Source organism: Paroedura picta, chromosome 6, assembly GCF_049243985.1.
Source record: "Paroedura picta isolate Pp20150507F chromosome 6, Ppicta_v3.0, whole genome shotgun sequence".
NCBI classification, from domain to species: Eukaryota; Metazoa; Chordata; class Lepidosauria; order Squamata; family Gekkonidae; genus Paroedura; species Paroedura picta.
Window position 1 is genome coordinate 51,942,190 of NC_135374.1, and position 14,436 is coordinate 51,956,625.

General features: G+C 44.3%; 1 protein-coding gene and 1 long non-coding RNA gene across 9 annotated transcripts in view; one reads left to right on the top strand and one right to left on the bottom strand.

Annotated features, from left to right (window-relative positions):
* Nucleotides 1-986: 986 nt before the first annotated feature.
* Nucleotides 987-5,264, bottom strand: LOC143840685 (uncharacterized). Its single transcript, XR_013232315.1, has 3 exons — nt 5,117-5,264; nt 4,443-4,499; nt 987-1,543 (listed from the first exon to the last, which is right to left on the bottom strand). It is a non-coding gene; the product is annotated as an uncharacterized LOC143840685 (long non-coding RNA).
* Nucleotides 5,265-11,094: 5,830 nt separating this feature from the next.
* The window catches only part of CHODL (chondrolectin), a 36,163-nt gene continuing 32,821 nt past the window's right edge, over nt 11,095-14,436 (top strand). For 2 of the 8 annotated variants that reach the window (XM_077342432.1, XM_077342435.1), the window contains exon 1: nt 11,096-11,646. In XM_077342432.1, coding sequence (XP_077198547.1) covers nt 11,547-11,646 — 100 coding nt within the window. In that variant the 5' untranslated portion in view covers nt 11,096-11,546. Of the gene's footprint in view, nt 11,647-12,479; nt 12,532-14,436 lie in introns of those variants that run through there. The other 6 variants (XM_077342431.1, XM_077342436.1, XM_077342430.1 and 3 more) reach the window with 4 other exon arrangements.

Sequence of the window (14,436 nt, forward strand, 5' to 3'; positions counted from 1 at the left end):
GCTGTAGTGCCGGCGAGTGAGGCCCCTGTCTACCCAGGCCCAGCTAAAGGCAAGCGCCCGAAGCGCCGTATGCCGCTGGGCCTCCCTACCTGAGCTCGCCCCGGACGGCAAGCTGTCCGTGCGCGAGGTAGTCGGGGAAGAGGGCGGGCTGCGTGCGCGAGGCCTTTTAAGGCCAGCAGCCCCGCCTCTCTCCAGGCGCGCCACGGCGCGGCTGCTGACGCAGCCGGGTCCGCGCCGATCCGGGGCGCCCACCGCCGCGTCAACGGCGGCCGCGCTAATTCGCGGCCGCTATTTATCAAAGGGGAAAGTTACATGCCTACTACTAGAGTCAGTGTGTATACATTTGTATTTGATATTTTGAAAATTAGAATGAGAAATGAAAGAATTCATTTTGATCAGTAATATTGTTTGGAAGTCCTTTCCATGGATTTCAATCGGAAACACATTCTAGATGCAACTCCACCAAAACTGGGAAGAAATTCTCAGAGACTGCATTGCTAATACTTCAAACTCCATGTAAAAAATTTCATAATGTTCCATGTAAACCGTCCAGAGCTGTAAAGAATGGGCAGTATAGAAAAATAAATAAATAAACAAACAAACAAATAAATTGAACACCACAGTTGAGGGAGAGCCTCTGACACTATTACTTCTCCCTTCCAGCTCTAGAGAAACAGTAAGCAAAGATTTTACTCCTGTTCAGCAGAAAGCAGGTAAAGTCCCAGGAAAATAACTAACTCATAGACGTATAGGACAAGACCATTCAATTATTGGCAATGTGTGGAAATACTCTACACATAAATGCCAATCCTGTTTGGTAGGAAGTCAAGATTGCTTTCAGGAAGTTGACTTTTTTTCTCCACCAAGAAAATGAACATGAGATACCAGAATTGTTATATCTGACAATTTCTTATTTCAACTATTGGCTATGTTTGCACACACACTATTTTTATAAGCTGCAATTACTTGGATCACATCTACAGTAATAAATTTCTTACCATATATCATTTTATTAATAGCATTCTTAACAAGTTTTAGCATTACAGTATTTTGCTGTTCAGAGGTTTTATAAATATATATAATTGACACATTTATGAAGACATTGCCTCTTTTCTAAATACTGTTACTTTATATCCCAGTTAGCCAGTTCTCTAGAAAGAACGGTGGTTTTTGTTGTTAGGTTAGCCAGTAAGGAACGGCGATATTCTAAACCTGCAACACTGTCCTTCATTTCTAGGATGCCAGAAACATCCATGTTGTAGCCGTAAGGAGAGCTGGGATAGATAGACACTGGAACACATGATGGTGCTGGTGGGATAGGAGCTAAAGGGACAAGCACATCTGTTAGTAACAGGATAAGTCACTCCTTAACTTCAATTTCTAAAGGAGGAGTGGTATCCTGACCAGCTAGTGAGCTATTGTCAAGTCTTTGCAATTCTTCTAGGTTTCCTCCGTTCAAAGGCTGGCCACCAAAATCATACTCCAGTGTATCATCCAGATTATCTTCCCCAAGACGAGAGTGCCTTTCTTTGTTTGTAGAAATCTGGAAACAAAAACAGAAAGTGAGAAGTTATATTTTCGCAGAATTCATGACCCTTGTTCACATGCACACCTGGGTTGGTGTTACACTTCACATGTTGGAAGAACAGTACAGACTGTTATCCTGCACCTGACAGAATTTATCAACAAAACTCTTTAAAAGATTTCTGATTGCACAGAGGCCTAACCTTGGTGCTCCATTCTACTAAAAAAAAGGGTGTGTGTGATTACAACACAAATGGGTCCATCACACAATCAGGTGTCCATGTATGAACCCATTCCCTAAGGATATGGGCTGCTAGTGGAATGATGGTCATGCTTCAGTCACATGAAGGCTAAATCAGGTATGCTGAAGTTTGTGCCAACTCAACCTGTAGTCAGATCAGAGGACCTTTATTGGCATACAAAGAAAAGAAACCGGAACAAGTAAACCATAAACTGTTAACTAATCTTCATTTAGGAGACTTCCTAACCAGCTGCAGAAACTTAGCAACCAAATAAATTACTAGAGAGTATGTTTGTTAGTAAAAAAAAATGATCTTGGCCTAATATCGCCCATGCCATTTAGAAAGGAGTAGGTTGATGAGCTGCCCATGAGGAATAGAGTGGACAGTAGAAAAACAGGGGATTCTATTGTTGTTGGTTTTATATTGTTACCCTCCATGAGCCAGGTCACTGGGAGTGGCAGGATATACATTTAATAAATAATAAATAATAATAAAAATGGCTTCAGCACAGCCTGAATTATAGGAGCATATTCTCAAATGGCAACATCATGCTAGTCAGATGAAAAATCCCTCCATGTACATTTAACTTAACAATGTCAGTTAGCTTTGATCTGGGGGAGGGATCAAGATAAAGAAATCATACAGTATTGTTTTCAGGTGAGTTGTAGCATTTATCTCAGAACTGACTGTACCATCCAACTTCCATATGACAGGTTGTTTCCACCCAACAAACAAACGTTACTGTTTTAACAGGAGGCATGATGCAACTGAGTCTACTGTCAATCATGATGCCTTCTACAGTTCCACATGAAATATTTCTAGACACAAGTGGAATACTCTCTTCATACTGTGGGATCAGGTCAGAAACAATGCTAAAATTATCAGTCAACCTATAAGCTTGGACAAAGGTTTCTCATGAATCGAATTGCCCAGTCCAAGGTTTCCTGCACCTTTAAGATTTGCACAAATTGAATATTTTGCCAGATGCAGTTTTTCAAGCCAGGGGCACAGGAAAACCTGCATCTGGTAAGTTTTCCCCTTGTGTACAATACTTGAAGGTAGAAGAGCATAAGGAGTCAGATGAGGACTGGACTCAGTCCTTGTCATACACAATCACTCCCTCAGATGCAGTCCAATGCATTTTGAAGCTGTTACTTTCCTCAAGGGGAAGGTCTGCTCTGTTATTGCTTTCCATCTCCCCAGGTAGCTCCAGCAGTTCTTATTTGAAAATAGTAAATGCAATTATATTTTGCAGCTTCTTTTTAAAGCTTAGAAAGCTTAGATTAAGCTTAGAAAATTAACCAAGAAAAAGGGAACCTTGGGTACTTCCTCTTTAACCCAAGGCAAAGCCCTGTTCCTTTGTCTTTGGAAAGATATGGAGTGGGTAAGGTTTTTCTGACCATAATTTCCAGACAGGGAAAATATTCACCTACTTCATGTCTTCTAATTGTAATATTACTGAAGATACAAAGTTGTACTGCTAATTGGCATTTCCAGGAAGCATGGTGTTACCTGCTCTTTAAGATGGCCAACCTATCCAGACTCAGACTTAGCCCAGAATCAGGGAGTGGATTGAGAGAGTGGGTTAGAATGATGCTGTCATGTACACTCCCCTATCATCCTTACCCCCTCCAAACAAAGGGAAAGTACAAGTTGCCAGCACCCTGAGCTAGTTGGCATATGAACAAAGAAGCAACAATATGGCAAAAAGTCCCTAGTGGTCGTTTCCTTCTCATATCTCACTCCCTGACAGGGTTGTGTGGTTTCTCCTGGCCATCAGTGGTGGTTAGGCAGATAGGGTTTCTAGATTCAGACTGGCTGGGAAATCCCTGAAAATTTGGAGTTGGAGCCAGGGAGGACAGGGTCTTCAGTGGGACACAATGTCATAACGTCCACCATCCAAAGCATCCATTTTCTCCAGGGGAGTTGTTCAGTGTAGTCTGGAGATATTCTGAGCTGTAATTCCAGGGGATCTCCAGGCCCCACCTAGAGGCTGACAACTCAACTTCCTAACAAGTAGCAAGCAGGCAAAATAGGAAGAACCAAGTGTAACCATCATTAGCTATGCTGTGTACACTTGAATATGAAGAGGGACCACCTCACCCACCACTGAAAAAGACAATGGGCATTCCTGTTCCTGCTATTAAGACTGATTATTTTTTTAAAATCCTTTATATTTAGGCAGTGGCATAGCAAATCTATACCTCACAAAAAAAATAGCAGACTCAAATATTTCTTATTAGTGCTTGGATAACTTGGAGTTGATGGTTATAAATCCTTTAAGAAACTTTATTGTTATGTATTTGAATATTACCATTGGAACCTGAAGAAAAATGTTGTAATTCAAAACATGGGCTACAATCCAGATAACTTGTCAGAATTTGAAGAATTGAAAATAAATGAGAACTGAACCTACTTTAGCCTTTGAGCTTTCACCAAAAGCAGGAGTTCTATTATACTGCCTAAATACAGAGTGGTTGTTTACTCTTTAGTTGGTGAGACTGTAACTCAAATATTTACCACCACCATGTTTACACATTTTACCTGCTGAGTTTTTGCTTTTGACTGACACTGAACTTGATATCTGTTATAAACCTGACTTTCCATTCCTATCAACTAAACTTTTCTTCTATCCTCAAAGACCTCAAGAGATCCATCAGGGCAAATTGCTCTTACCTCTTCATCTGAAATATACTCAGAAGCCATAATTTCAGTCCTGAAGTAAGACAAATTCTGGATGAGAGAATAACAAAAACTAGTTAGTGGAACTGAAAAGGAAGTTGTCAAGAAAATAGTTTATTACATTTAAAAAGTCTACTTTTTGCCAAAGCACTGATAGTGATTCACAGTTTATAACCATTATCATTCTTTGGACCCAGCTTTGGCAGCACAATGCCAACTGTGTCTATTCAGAAGCTGCAGACCCAGGCCCAATTTCGGAACTAGTTGGCCCTCCAGATAAATCCTCATCTGCCTCAAAAGATACATCCAGAGCATTTTGATGGATCCATTACTCATGTAGATACATATCTACTTCCACATCCTTCCACATACAGATTACCTTCAAGGGAATTGAGTAAATGAGAACACTAGAATAACAATTTGGTAAAGATAAATAGGACTGCATCCAAAATACAGATGTGTCCTTAATTTTTTTAATTTCATGATTCTCCAAATGTATTTTAATCTTTTAAAATACATATCTGTCACTAACATTCAGGGGGAAAAACTAGCAACATGGGCTACAATCTTAATAGCACTATCTTGGAAGTAAGTCCCACTGCATAAAATGGGACTTATTCTGAGTTAAACCTGATACAGGCTTGTTTACATTAATGAGCCATACAGACCTGGGTTAAATCTGAACAGAGGGGCAGTACATAGCAGAGCTAGTTCCCTCCTGAATAGTACCACACCCTTCCTTTTTCAGTCCTGTAACCACACATGTCCTTTCAACCCATTTGAGGGTGTGGACTTGAAACAGCACCTGTGAAAGCAGGAATCAGCCCCAGGTGAAACAAGGGAAACATTTACAAGGTTGGGATCTTTCTGACACTTAGCTCAGGCCAAGTTTTGAAACTTAGCTTTGCCACTATAAAATAACATTGAAATTCTATTCTTGTATGGCTGCACTAAGGTGTTAATTTGGGGTACAATGAGAATAAAGGAGATATTCTAGGCTGGCCAGACTACTTCAATTCTCTTCCAATGACTTGGCTGTAATCTTGAATGCCAGGACTTGTAAAAATTGGTATCCCTCCCAACCTGCAAATAAGACATAACAATTCAAAGTCTGAGAAACAGATAAATAAAATCATGTTAAAGAAGAGGAAGAACTGGGTGGTGGTGGTTGTACCCCACTTTTTACTACCCAACAAACTTCTCAATCACCTATGCTTCTTCTACCCACACCAGACACCCTCTGAGGTAGGTGAGGCTGAGAGAGCTCTGAGAGAACTGTATCTGGCCCAACATCTACTTCTGCTTCATTGAATATGCTAAAGCCTTTGATTGTGTGGAACACAACAAATTGTGGCAAGTTCTTAAAGAGATGGGAATACCAGAGCATCTTATTTGAATCTTGAGAAACCTGTATGCAGGTCAAGAAGCAACAGTGAGAACTGGGCATGGAATCACTGATTGGTTCAAAATTGAGAAAGGAGTTTGGCAAGGCTGTATACTGTCGCCTTGCCTATTTAACTTGTATGCAGAGTACATCATGAGAAAGGCAGGGTTAGAGGAGTCACAAATGGGGATCAAGATTGCAGGGAGAGATATCAACAACCTCAGATATGCAGATGATACCACTCTAATAGAGCCTCTTGTGGCGCAGAGTGGTAAGGCAGCCGCCTGACAGTTTTGCCCATGAGGTTGGGAGTTCGATCCCAGCAGCCGGCTCAAGGTTGACTCAGCCTTCCATCCTTCCGAGGTCGGTAAAACGAGTACCCAGCTTGATGGGGGGTAAGAGGTCGGTAAAACGAGTACCCAGCTTGATGGGGGGTAAACGGTAATGACTGGGGAAGGCACTGGCAAACCACCCTGTATTGAGTCTGCCATGAAAACGCTAGAGGGCGTCACCCCAAGGGTCAGACATGACTCGGTGCTTGCACAGGGGATACCTTTACCTTTACCTTTACCTTACCACTCTAATGGCAGAAAGTGAAGAGGAGGAGAGTGCAAAATTTGGCTTGAAACTCAACATCAAGAAAATGAAGATCATGGCATCCAGCCCTCTCAATTCCTGGCAAATAGATGGGGAAGAAATGGAGATAGTGACAGATTTTATTTTCCTGGGCTCCAAGATCACTGCAGATGGGGACTGCAGCAAAGAAATTAAAAGACGCTTGCTCCTGGGGAGGAGAGCTATGGCAAATCTAGAGGCATCACCCTTCCAACAAAAGTGCGTTTAGTCAAGGCTATGGTATTCCCAGTTGTAATGTATGGCTGTGAAAGTTGGACCATAAGGAAGGCCGAGCGTCAAAGAATTAAGGCTTTTGAATTCTGGTGCTGGAGAAGACTCTTGCGAGTCCCTTGGACTGCAACGTGAACAAACTGGTCAGTCCTAGAGGAGATCAGCCCTGACTGCACTTTACAAGGCCAGATCCTTTGGCCACCTCATGAGAAGGAAGGACTCCCTGGAGAAGAGCCTAATGCTGGGAGCGATTGAGGGCAAAAGAAGAAGGGGACGACAGAGAATGAGGTGGCTGGATGGATCACTGAAGCAGTAGGTGCAAACTTAAATGGACTCCAGGGAAAGGTAGAGGACAGGAAGGCCTGGAGGATCATTGTCCATGGGGTCGCGATGGGTCAAACACGACTTTGCACCTAACAACAACAACATATATATATGGACAAGAATGTTGGACTGGTATCTTGGCAACTCAAGTTCAAATCCACACTATTAGTGTGGAATCAAGCTGGGTGACCCTGGGCCCATCACAAACAAGATGTGGTTAAGTACATATGTACTAAAGCTGCTCCCCCCCCCCCAATTCTCTGACAATACAGTGGCTTTAAGACCCACCTTTCCTCTATGGAAATATACATAAAAACCAGTCCAGACACTTCATGGTTTTGGACCTTAGATCCCAAGCCCAAAATGTATGTTTGTGAGAGAGGAATCAAAGATTTTAGCAAATATTTTGACTTTTGGAATATGATTTCTAATTTGGGAATGATCTTTAGTTCAGAGATGTACTTTTTGAATGTTCAGGGTGAGCAAAGATTAATTGTGGTAATATTTAATTTTCAACACATGTATGTGAAAGACTGACATTTTGAGACTGCAGCAGGATATGGATTTTTGTCAAAGTGTACCAAGTGTTGGTTTCGATGCCTTGTAGGCAGACTATATAAAAATCACCCAGTCATGTTAATAGTCACAGAGGATGAGTAACATTTAGCAGTTTATTACTTGGAGCATAGCCTTCCATATATCTGCCCTACAGAGTCATTGCTGGAGGGCTACCACTACATATACTGGGGACTCTGAGCGGCATAAGCAACATTTGACGGATGCAATCCTATACACACTCACCTAGTAGTCACTTAGCCACACTGAACAGAATTACTTTTGTATAAGCATGCATAGCACTGAGCTGCCTATGCTGCTTTCCCCATGTGTATATTTGCCACAAGGAGAGACTTTTCTGCAGCCTGTAGATGGGCTAAGTAATGTCTATTACTAGTGCTTTCTTTCTGGATCATTAATCATACAAAGAGTGCCAGCCTGGGAACCCTAGCACTTTCTTTTTAATTACTTGGTTGTCTTCTTAGTTTATCTTGAAAGTACCATATTGTTTATCAGTGAGGAATTCAGACTTGGTGATGAGGTTCATAAAGTTTTCAGTCCCCAAACCTTTTGATTAGTTTTGTTGCTTTCCCTGTAGCTTTTCGTAAAAGGCAGCTGTTCTTATTGTCTCAGTTAACCCCTGGAAGTATAAAAAGCACACCAGCATTTAAACACTTCTTTCAGAATCTCCCAATAGGCAGACATGCTCTATACCATTGAGAAAGACAATGCATCCTCAATTAAAATGAGACGATGCTTCAGAATTCCTGCTTATTAGAAAATTCTGGTAACATTTTTTTCGGTTTTAATATAAATAAACCAGGACTTTACATTCTAGAACAGTTATTTAATAGTCAAGCCATATAGAACTATGAATTTCAAGAAAGAACCAACAGAAGGAACCATAATTAGGAATGAGCATGGTTTGCTTTGGATTGATTAAGGTGATCCCTGGACTGAGCCCCAAACTGAACTGGCTTCACGCAGACTGAACCAGTTCAGAACATTTGGGGTGTGGATGAATGCTAGCCCTCAAGGTGCGGGGGGGGGGGGGGTAGAGTCTACAAACTCACAGGGTATGTCCAACTGACTTTTCTCTATTTGCCCACTTCATTTGTAAAGATTGGATTTAGAGGGTCTGACACAGCCTCCCCCCAAAGAAGTTGGCTCCTGAAAATTGCCTTTTGGGGAGTCACCAGGCATGGGTTCTGGATAGTGTAGAACTGTGACCTCCTAGTGCCTGGCCTGACAGATTGGAGGTCTGCTGGTTGCTACCATTGAACAGTGAGGTGTGCCACCAGCTACTCCAGAGGTCTGCTAGTCAGGGGTCAGCTTGTCCAGCCCCATGCTATGGAGAGCTTGGCCTTGAACTGCACTTGGCAGACAAGACACATCAGCTCATGTCCCTCTTCAAGTAGACAGGGTACCAGTGGTGGATCAGCCAGAACAAGGCCACATTCTTCACAAAGGATAAGGATTAGCCATCCACGGCAATCATCTCACTGATGAGATGAGTATTTCCTCAGTCCTCTGCCTTGCGTTTTTTGCATAGCAGTACTGGCATCCTAAGGGGCAAGCTCACATTTTTTTTGCAAAACTGGGGTCCTTCTCAGGTAGAAAGATCTGTCTTGCCTGTCCACAGCTCTTGTTGCCTGATTTAAGTATCCAAAGATTTGGATTATTTGGCTGTCCAGATATAGACATGTGAGAACTTGCAAGGACTTGCAGGAGGAAGCTCACTCTCCCCTCTCCCGCTTTCTCCTCTTTCCATTTCTTGAAAGTCCCACAGCTTCTCACTTTTTCCTGCTTCCTTCTCTCCTAGGGTTGCCAACACCTGGGTGGGAGCTGTAGATCTCCAGGATTCACAACAGATCTCCCAGCTACAGAGATCAGTTTCCCTTAGGGTTGCCAGAGTGTGGTTGGGAAATCCCTGGAGACTTGGGGGTGCAGCTTTGGGAGGGTGAGTTTTGGGGAGAGCAACAAGCTCAGTAAGGTATCTTATATTCTCACAGTGAAGTCAGTAAATCTTTGGATTCTTAAATCTGGTGACTGAAATTGTACATGGGCAAGACAGAGCTGTCTACAAACCTGAAAAGGGCCCAAGGTTTGCAGAAAATGTGAAATAAAATATACACCAGGGCTGCCCGCTCCAGGTTGGAAAATTCCTGGAGATTTTGGGATAGAGGCCAAAGAGGGCAAGGTTTGGGGAGGGGAGAAGCCCCAGTTGAATACAGTGCTCATGAAAAGTTTGTATTTTCCCCATGGGGATAGCTCTCTGCTGTCTCTAGAGTTCTGTTTTTCAGATCCCAGTTGGAGGCTGGCAACCCTAGGTCTGACAGCAACTTCTGGGTGACTTGATACCACCCAGCTTGCACAACTGAACTAGGCCTAGCTGCTGTCTACTGTTTGACAACAGACACACTAGGAAAGCCATTTCCTCCAGTGGAACTAGGGTTGCCAACCTAGGAGGGAGATGGAGATCACTCTGAATTCTAACTGCTCTCCAGATGACAGAGATCTGTCCCCCTGGAGAAAATGCCTATTTTGGAAGGTAGATTTTCTGACATTATATTCATCTGAGGTCTCTGCCCTCCCTGAACCCAAAATCTCCAGGATTTTTCCAACCTGGATCTGGCAACCCTAGCCAGTCCTGGCCCCAAAGAGTTCTTCAATGGCCAAAATAGAGCTGGAAAGGGCCTTGTTGGTCTGAAACAGCAGATCAAAGTTAAGAATCCAGTGGCACCTTTAAGACCAACAGTTTTATCCAAGGCATAAGCTTCTGTGTGCATGCTCAGTGTTGTCCTACCATGGCAAGTACTTTGTGATTGGCCCCATACATCACAATAGCCACTTTGATGTGGCACCCACTATCTTTTCACAACATTCCCAGAGTGCTGCAGGTTCAGCAAGGTTGGCGACTCCTGCCTTACATGTTGCTTTCGAATGAATGATTGCCCGACAACAGTCTGTTACATATAACATTTTAGGATGTGGCCTATCAATTGAGAACTGATCACAGCTTCAAGGTACCTGGAGCTCCTCATTACTGAAACAAAAATGGCCAGGATTTAAAGACATCCAGGAGCTTCCTGGTGCTGTATGTGGTGGGTCCACTGAACGTCAGGAGAGAAAGGCATGATGGATATGCTGAGTGATTCTCCTCATAATCATGTCAAATGTTCCCAGCTCAAGCCAGATTTTTCAAAAGGGACCCTAGAGAAGTGGGCTTCAAGTTCAAGAGAGGAGAGTAAAATGAGTGAGCAGAAGAAAGTCATAAACCAGCCCTCCCACTTGACGGGAAAGTGAAGGGACTCAAAGGCGCAATATTAATCTGCACAGAGGGAGAAAGTGATGGAGGCCGGTTTCTGCCAGATGTGTTTTGGCAACCTCGCTCCCTGTTAACAGCCTCTGCAGCTCTGGAAGCCCCCTTGTGCTCGCCCCTCGATGAGGAGGGGGCTGCTGATTCGGCTGCTTTCGCCCTCCCCTCCCCTCTCTCCCGCCCCATCCCCTCCAAAGCCGCAGCGCTGCATTTCACACTAGAAATCAATAGCACGGGGCTGGCTCTTCCCGAGACCGGACTCCACGCTGGCCGCGGGCTATATAACCAAGAGCAACCCGCCTGATCGCTCTCTCTTTAGCAGCAGCAGCAGCAGCAGCAGGCGAGGCGAAGTGAAGTGAAGTGAGGCGAGGGGGGACCGGACCGTGCAGCAGCAGCAGCAGCAGCAGCATCAGGCGCGGGGCGGCGGCGGCGCCTCCTCCTCCTGCTCACTTCCCCGGAGCCCCCCACACAAGAGGCGGCCGTTCAACCGGAGCGTGGCGCAGGGCGATGCGTGCGGCACTCAAGGCGGAGGCCGGGCTCGGGGAACCCCAGGGCCGCTGCTCGCGGGTCTGAGCGCGCTCCCAGCCTATCCTCCGCCGCGGCTGCCTCGCGTCTCCTCGGGCCAAGGCTGGCCACGGGTGTGGGAGCCGCTTTCGCGACGGTCGCTGCGATGCTGCCTTTGCCTGGCGGCAGGTCCCCGCTGCTGCTGCTGCTGCTGAGCGCCTGGATGCTGTGGGCGCAAAGTGGCCTCTCTCTGCGGATCTTCAGCGGTGAGTAGAGGAAAGCGGAGGACGCCGGGGGGGGGGGGGAGAATAAGATGCTGCCCTTTGCTCCAAATCTCCGATGAGGTCTGGATCTTGCGGGGCTCCGCGACTGGCATCTCCCTCTCCCCCTCTCTCTTGGCACTGGAAGTTGCTTGCCGCGACTATCCTAATCTATCCAGATCTGCAGCTGCAACTATCCCGCGCCCTAGGATACTGAGTGGCCAGTAATTTCTAAGGAAACAAGTGTCGCCGCTCCAAAGGTTTTCAAAATCCCAAAGGGTCGCCTCAGTGACGACCCTATTCTGCCTCCAGGCAAAGAGATACCCTCTTGCTCGAGACTGGTGCGGGGGATCTGCTGGGGCATTTTCGGAGCCAGCCCAAACCGTCTGAGCTGAATAGCTCTGGGTTCCCAGGAAAGTACTACGGGACATTTAATCATCTTGAAATTCTGAACATGATGTTTTGCTCATCCCTCCCTTAATAATAGTTGTATTTAATTTGGGTCCCCCCCCCTTCTCCAGTAGATCTTTGATGTTTGTTGTTCCTCACGTAGAGAGCTGTTTTAGAGTTACCTAGGTCTAGAAGTGAGCATCTTGGCTTTTTTATTTGTAAACTATATTAATGTAATAAGGTTCACTGAATCTCATCAATCATGTGCACAGTTTTCATACTTCAAGGACCATGGATGAAGAGCTCAGCCTGCCTACTTTTTTCAGTGCATGCTTAAGTGTGATAAGTGTGTCACAGGAATATTGCAGCACAGAACCCCCCCCCCCCCCGCGCCACATCCCAGAAGGAGGTAGGGGAAAAGAAAAGAAACCCAAAGAACAGCTGTGCTGCCAACATCACACCAGATGCAGAATTTGCCCCCAGCCTTGCTCAATGCTGATGGTATGTGTGTCTCTGTATGGGGGGGGGGGGTTGATAATGCTAATAACAGGAGATGCTATTTTCACCCATTGAGAAGCTGATGGATTCTGCAAAGAATGTCCATCCCTTCCCCTTTCCCTGTTACCTGAGTGTAGGCTGGAAGGAGGAGTGCTCCTTTCTGTAAGGCAACAGGTGCCAGTGTGTGAATCTTCCTCTTCCAGCCTGCAAGCAAAGCCATAGCAGAGCAGCACAGTCTTATACCAGATCAATGAGGAAAGGCTTTCTTTTCTGGGATTTTTTTAATTGGGGGGGGGTGTAGTTGTGGTGTTGTGTATGTGTGTTTGGGGGCAGACTGCAACCAGCAAGGGGTAGACAAAATCCATAGTTATGGTCCAGTAGACAGGGTGGGGCAGTGATGGTGGAAGTAGTAGGGAATTTACCTTCATGTTTTTACTTAGCTTGACCATCCACCAAACTTCAAGCTTAATAAGCATGCAAATCATGATTTGTTTCTTACAATCAAGTTCCATAACAAAACAGCAAGTTTGTTTGTTTGCTCATTAATTCATTAATTTATTCTCTCTCTCTCTCACACACACACACGCACACACACACACACACACACACACACACACACAGAGGGAGAGAGAGAGAGAGTTATGTAAATAATAAGTTTTAGCTTTGAGGCAAAATGAAGCCCTTGCATGTGTGAAGGTCCAAATACGAGAAGCCAGAATAAACACAAATGACCATATTTGGATCACAAATGATTTATTTTGCTTCTAAGCTACTGCTCTTATTATGTACACCGAGGTGAGATAAAGAACAGGAAAGTGCTATTTGTCTCTTTCTTCGAAAGATTTTTATACAAAGACCCCATCTACCAAATCAGGTTTTCTAATGACTGTAGGATGAAGAAAGGGCTGGAATGTTGAAGCCCAGGATTTATACGTTGGAATAGAATAAACGGCGTAGTTGTCCAGCTTTGTAGACCAGCACTTCTTCTGCTATGATTGTGCAACTGTGAAATGTAATTAAAAAACTACAAAGAATTCTCTAGGGCCCTTCATTATATGCCATATGAGCCTGATCTCTATGTTACATAATGATTTCAGTGAAATGTGTCCTTAACTTCATGTTGATATTTATTGGACTGTGCCATCATGGAATCATGGAGTGGAAAGAATCCAGTGGACTTTCAAAATGTCCTATAGCTATAAGCTTTTTCCAGCTGATCCTGAATTTAGTCATGAACAAAGCACATCAAAGTAAAAAGATGTCAGTCCTTCAAAGACCATTTACGCACTGGAGGTTTCATGCCGGGCTGCAGGCTGGAGTTTTAGTCATGGCAGATTGCCCCACCTCTTCCTGCACCCACATGGGGGAGCATTTGGCCTGGTGCACCTTATCTGTCCCTGATTTGTGCTCCTGCACAGGAGCTGGGGCAGTGAAGTTCCCAGTGCATAAATGGTCTAACTGAAGCTTGTTTCACAACTTCCTTGCTATTTCCATTCATCTTTAACCTCAGTTGACCTAGTTGTAGGTCAATCCATTGTTCAAACATGTATATTCCAGTGCTCTAGCAATAACTTCTGAGTCAACAGATGGACTAACAACCATTCATGAAAAACAGCCATGAAACAGACAATGATAACAGCAAAGACAAATCAATTAATAAAATCAACAACTAGCAGAGTAACTGCATTATAAAACATTTTCAGTAAAAGAAGAACCACCCAAACAATATGACACAGACAAATCAAACCAATCAAAAGCCTAAATGAACTGAGGCGTTTTAGCCTAAAGATCAACTAGATACTCCCCATGCGAGCAGCTGTGTGGAAATAGTCCCACACTGAGGTGCCACCATAGAAACTTCCCCATAGCTCACCTTTAAAGGTGGATGCACAGAGAATGGAGTCTTGA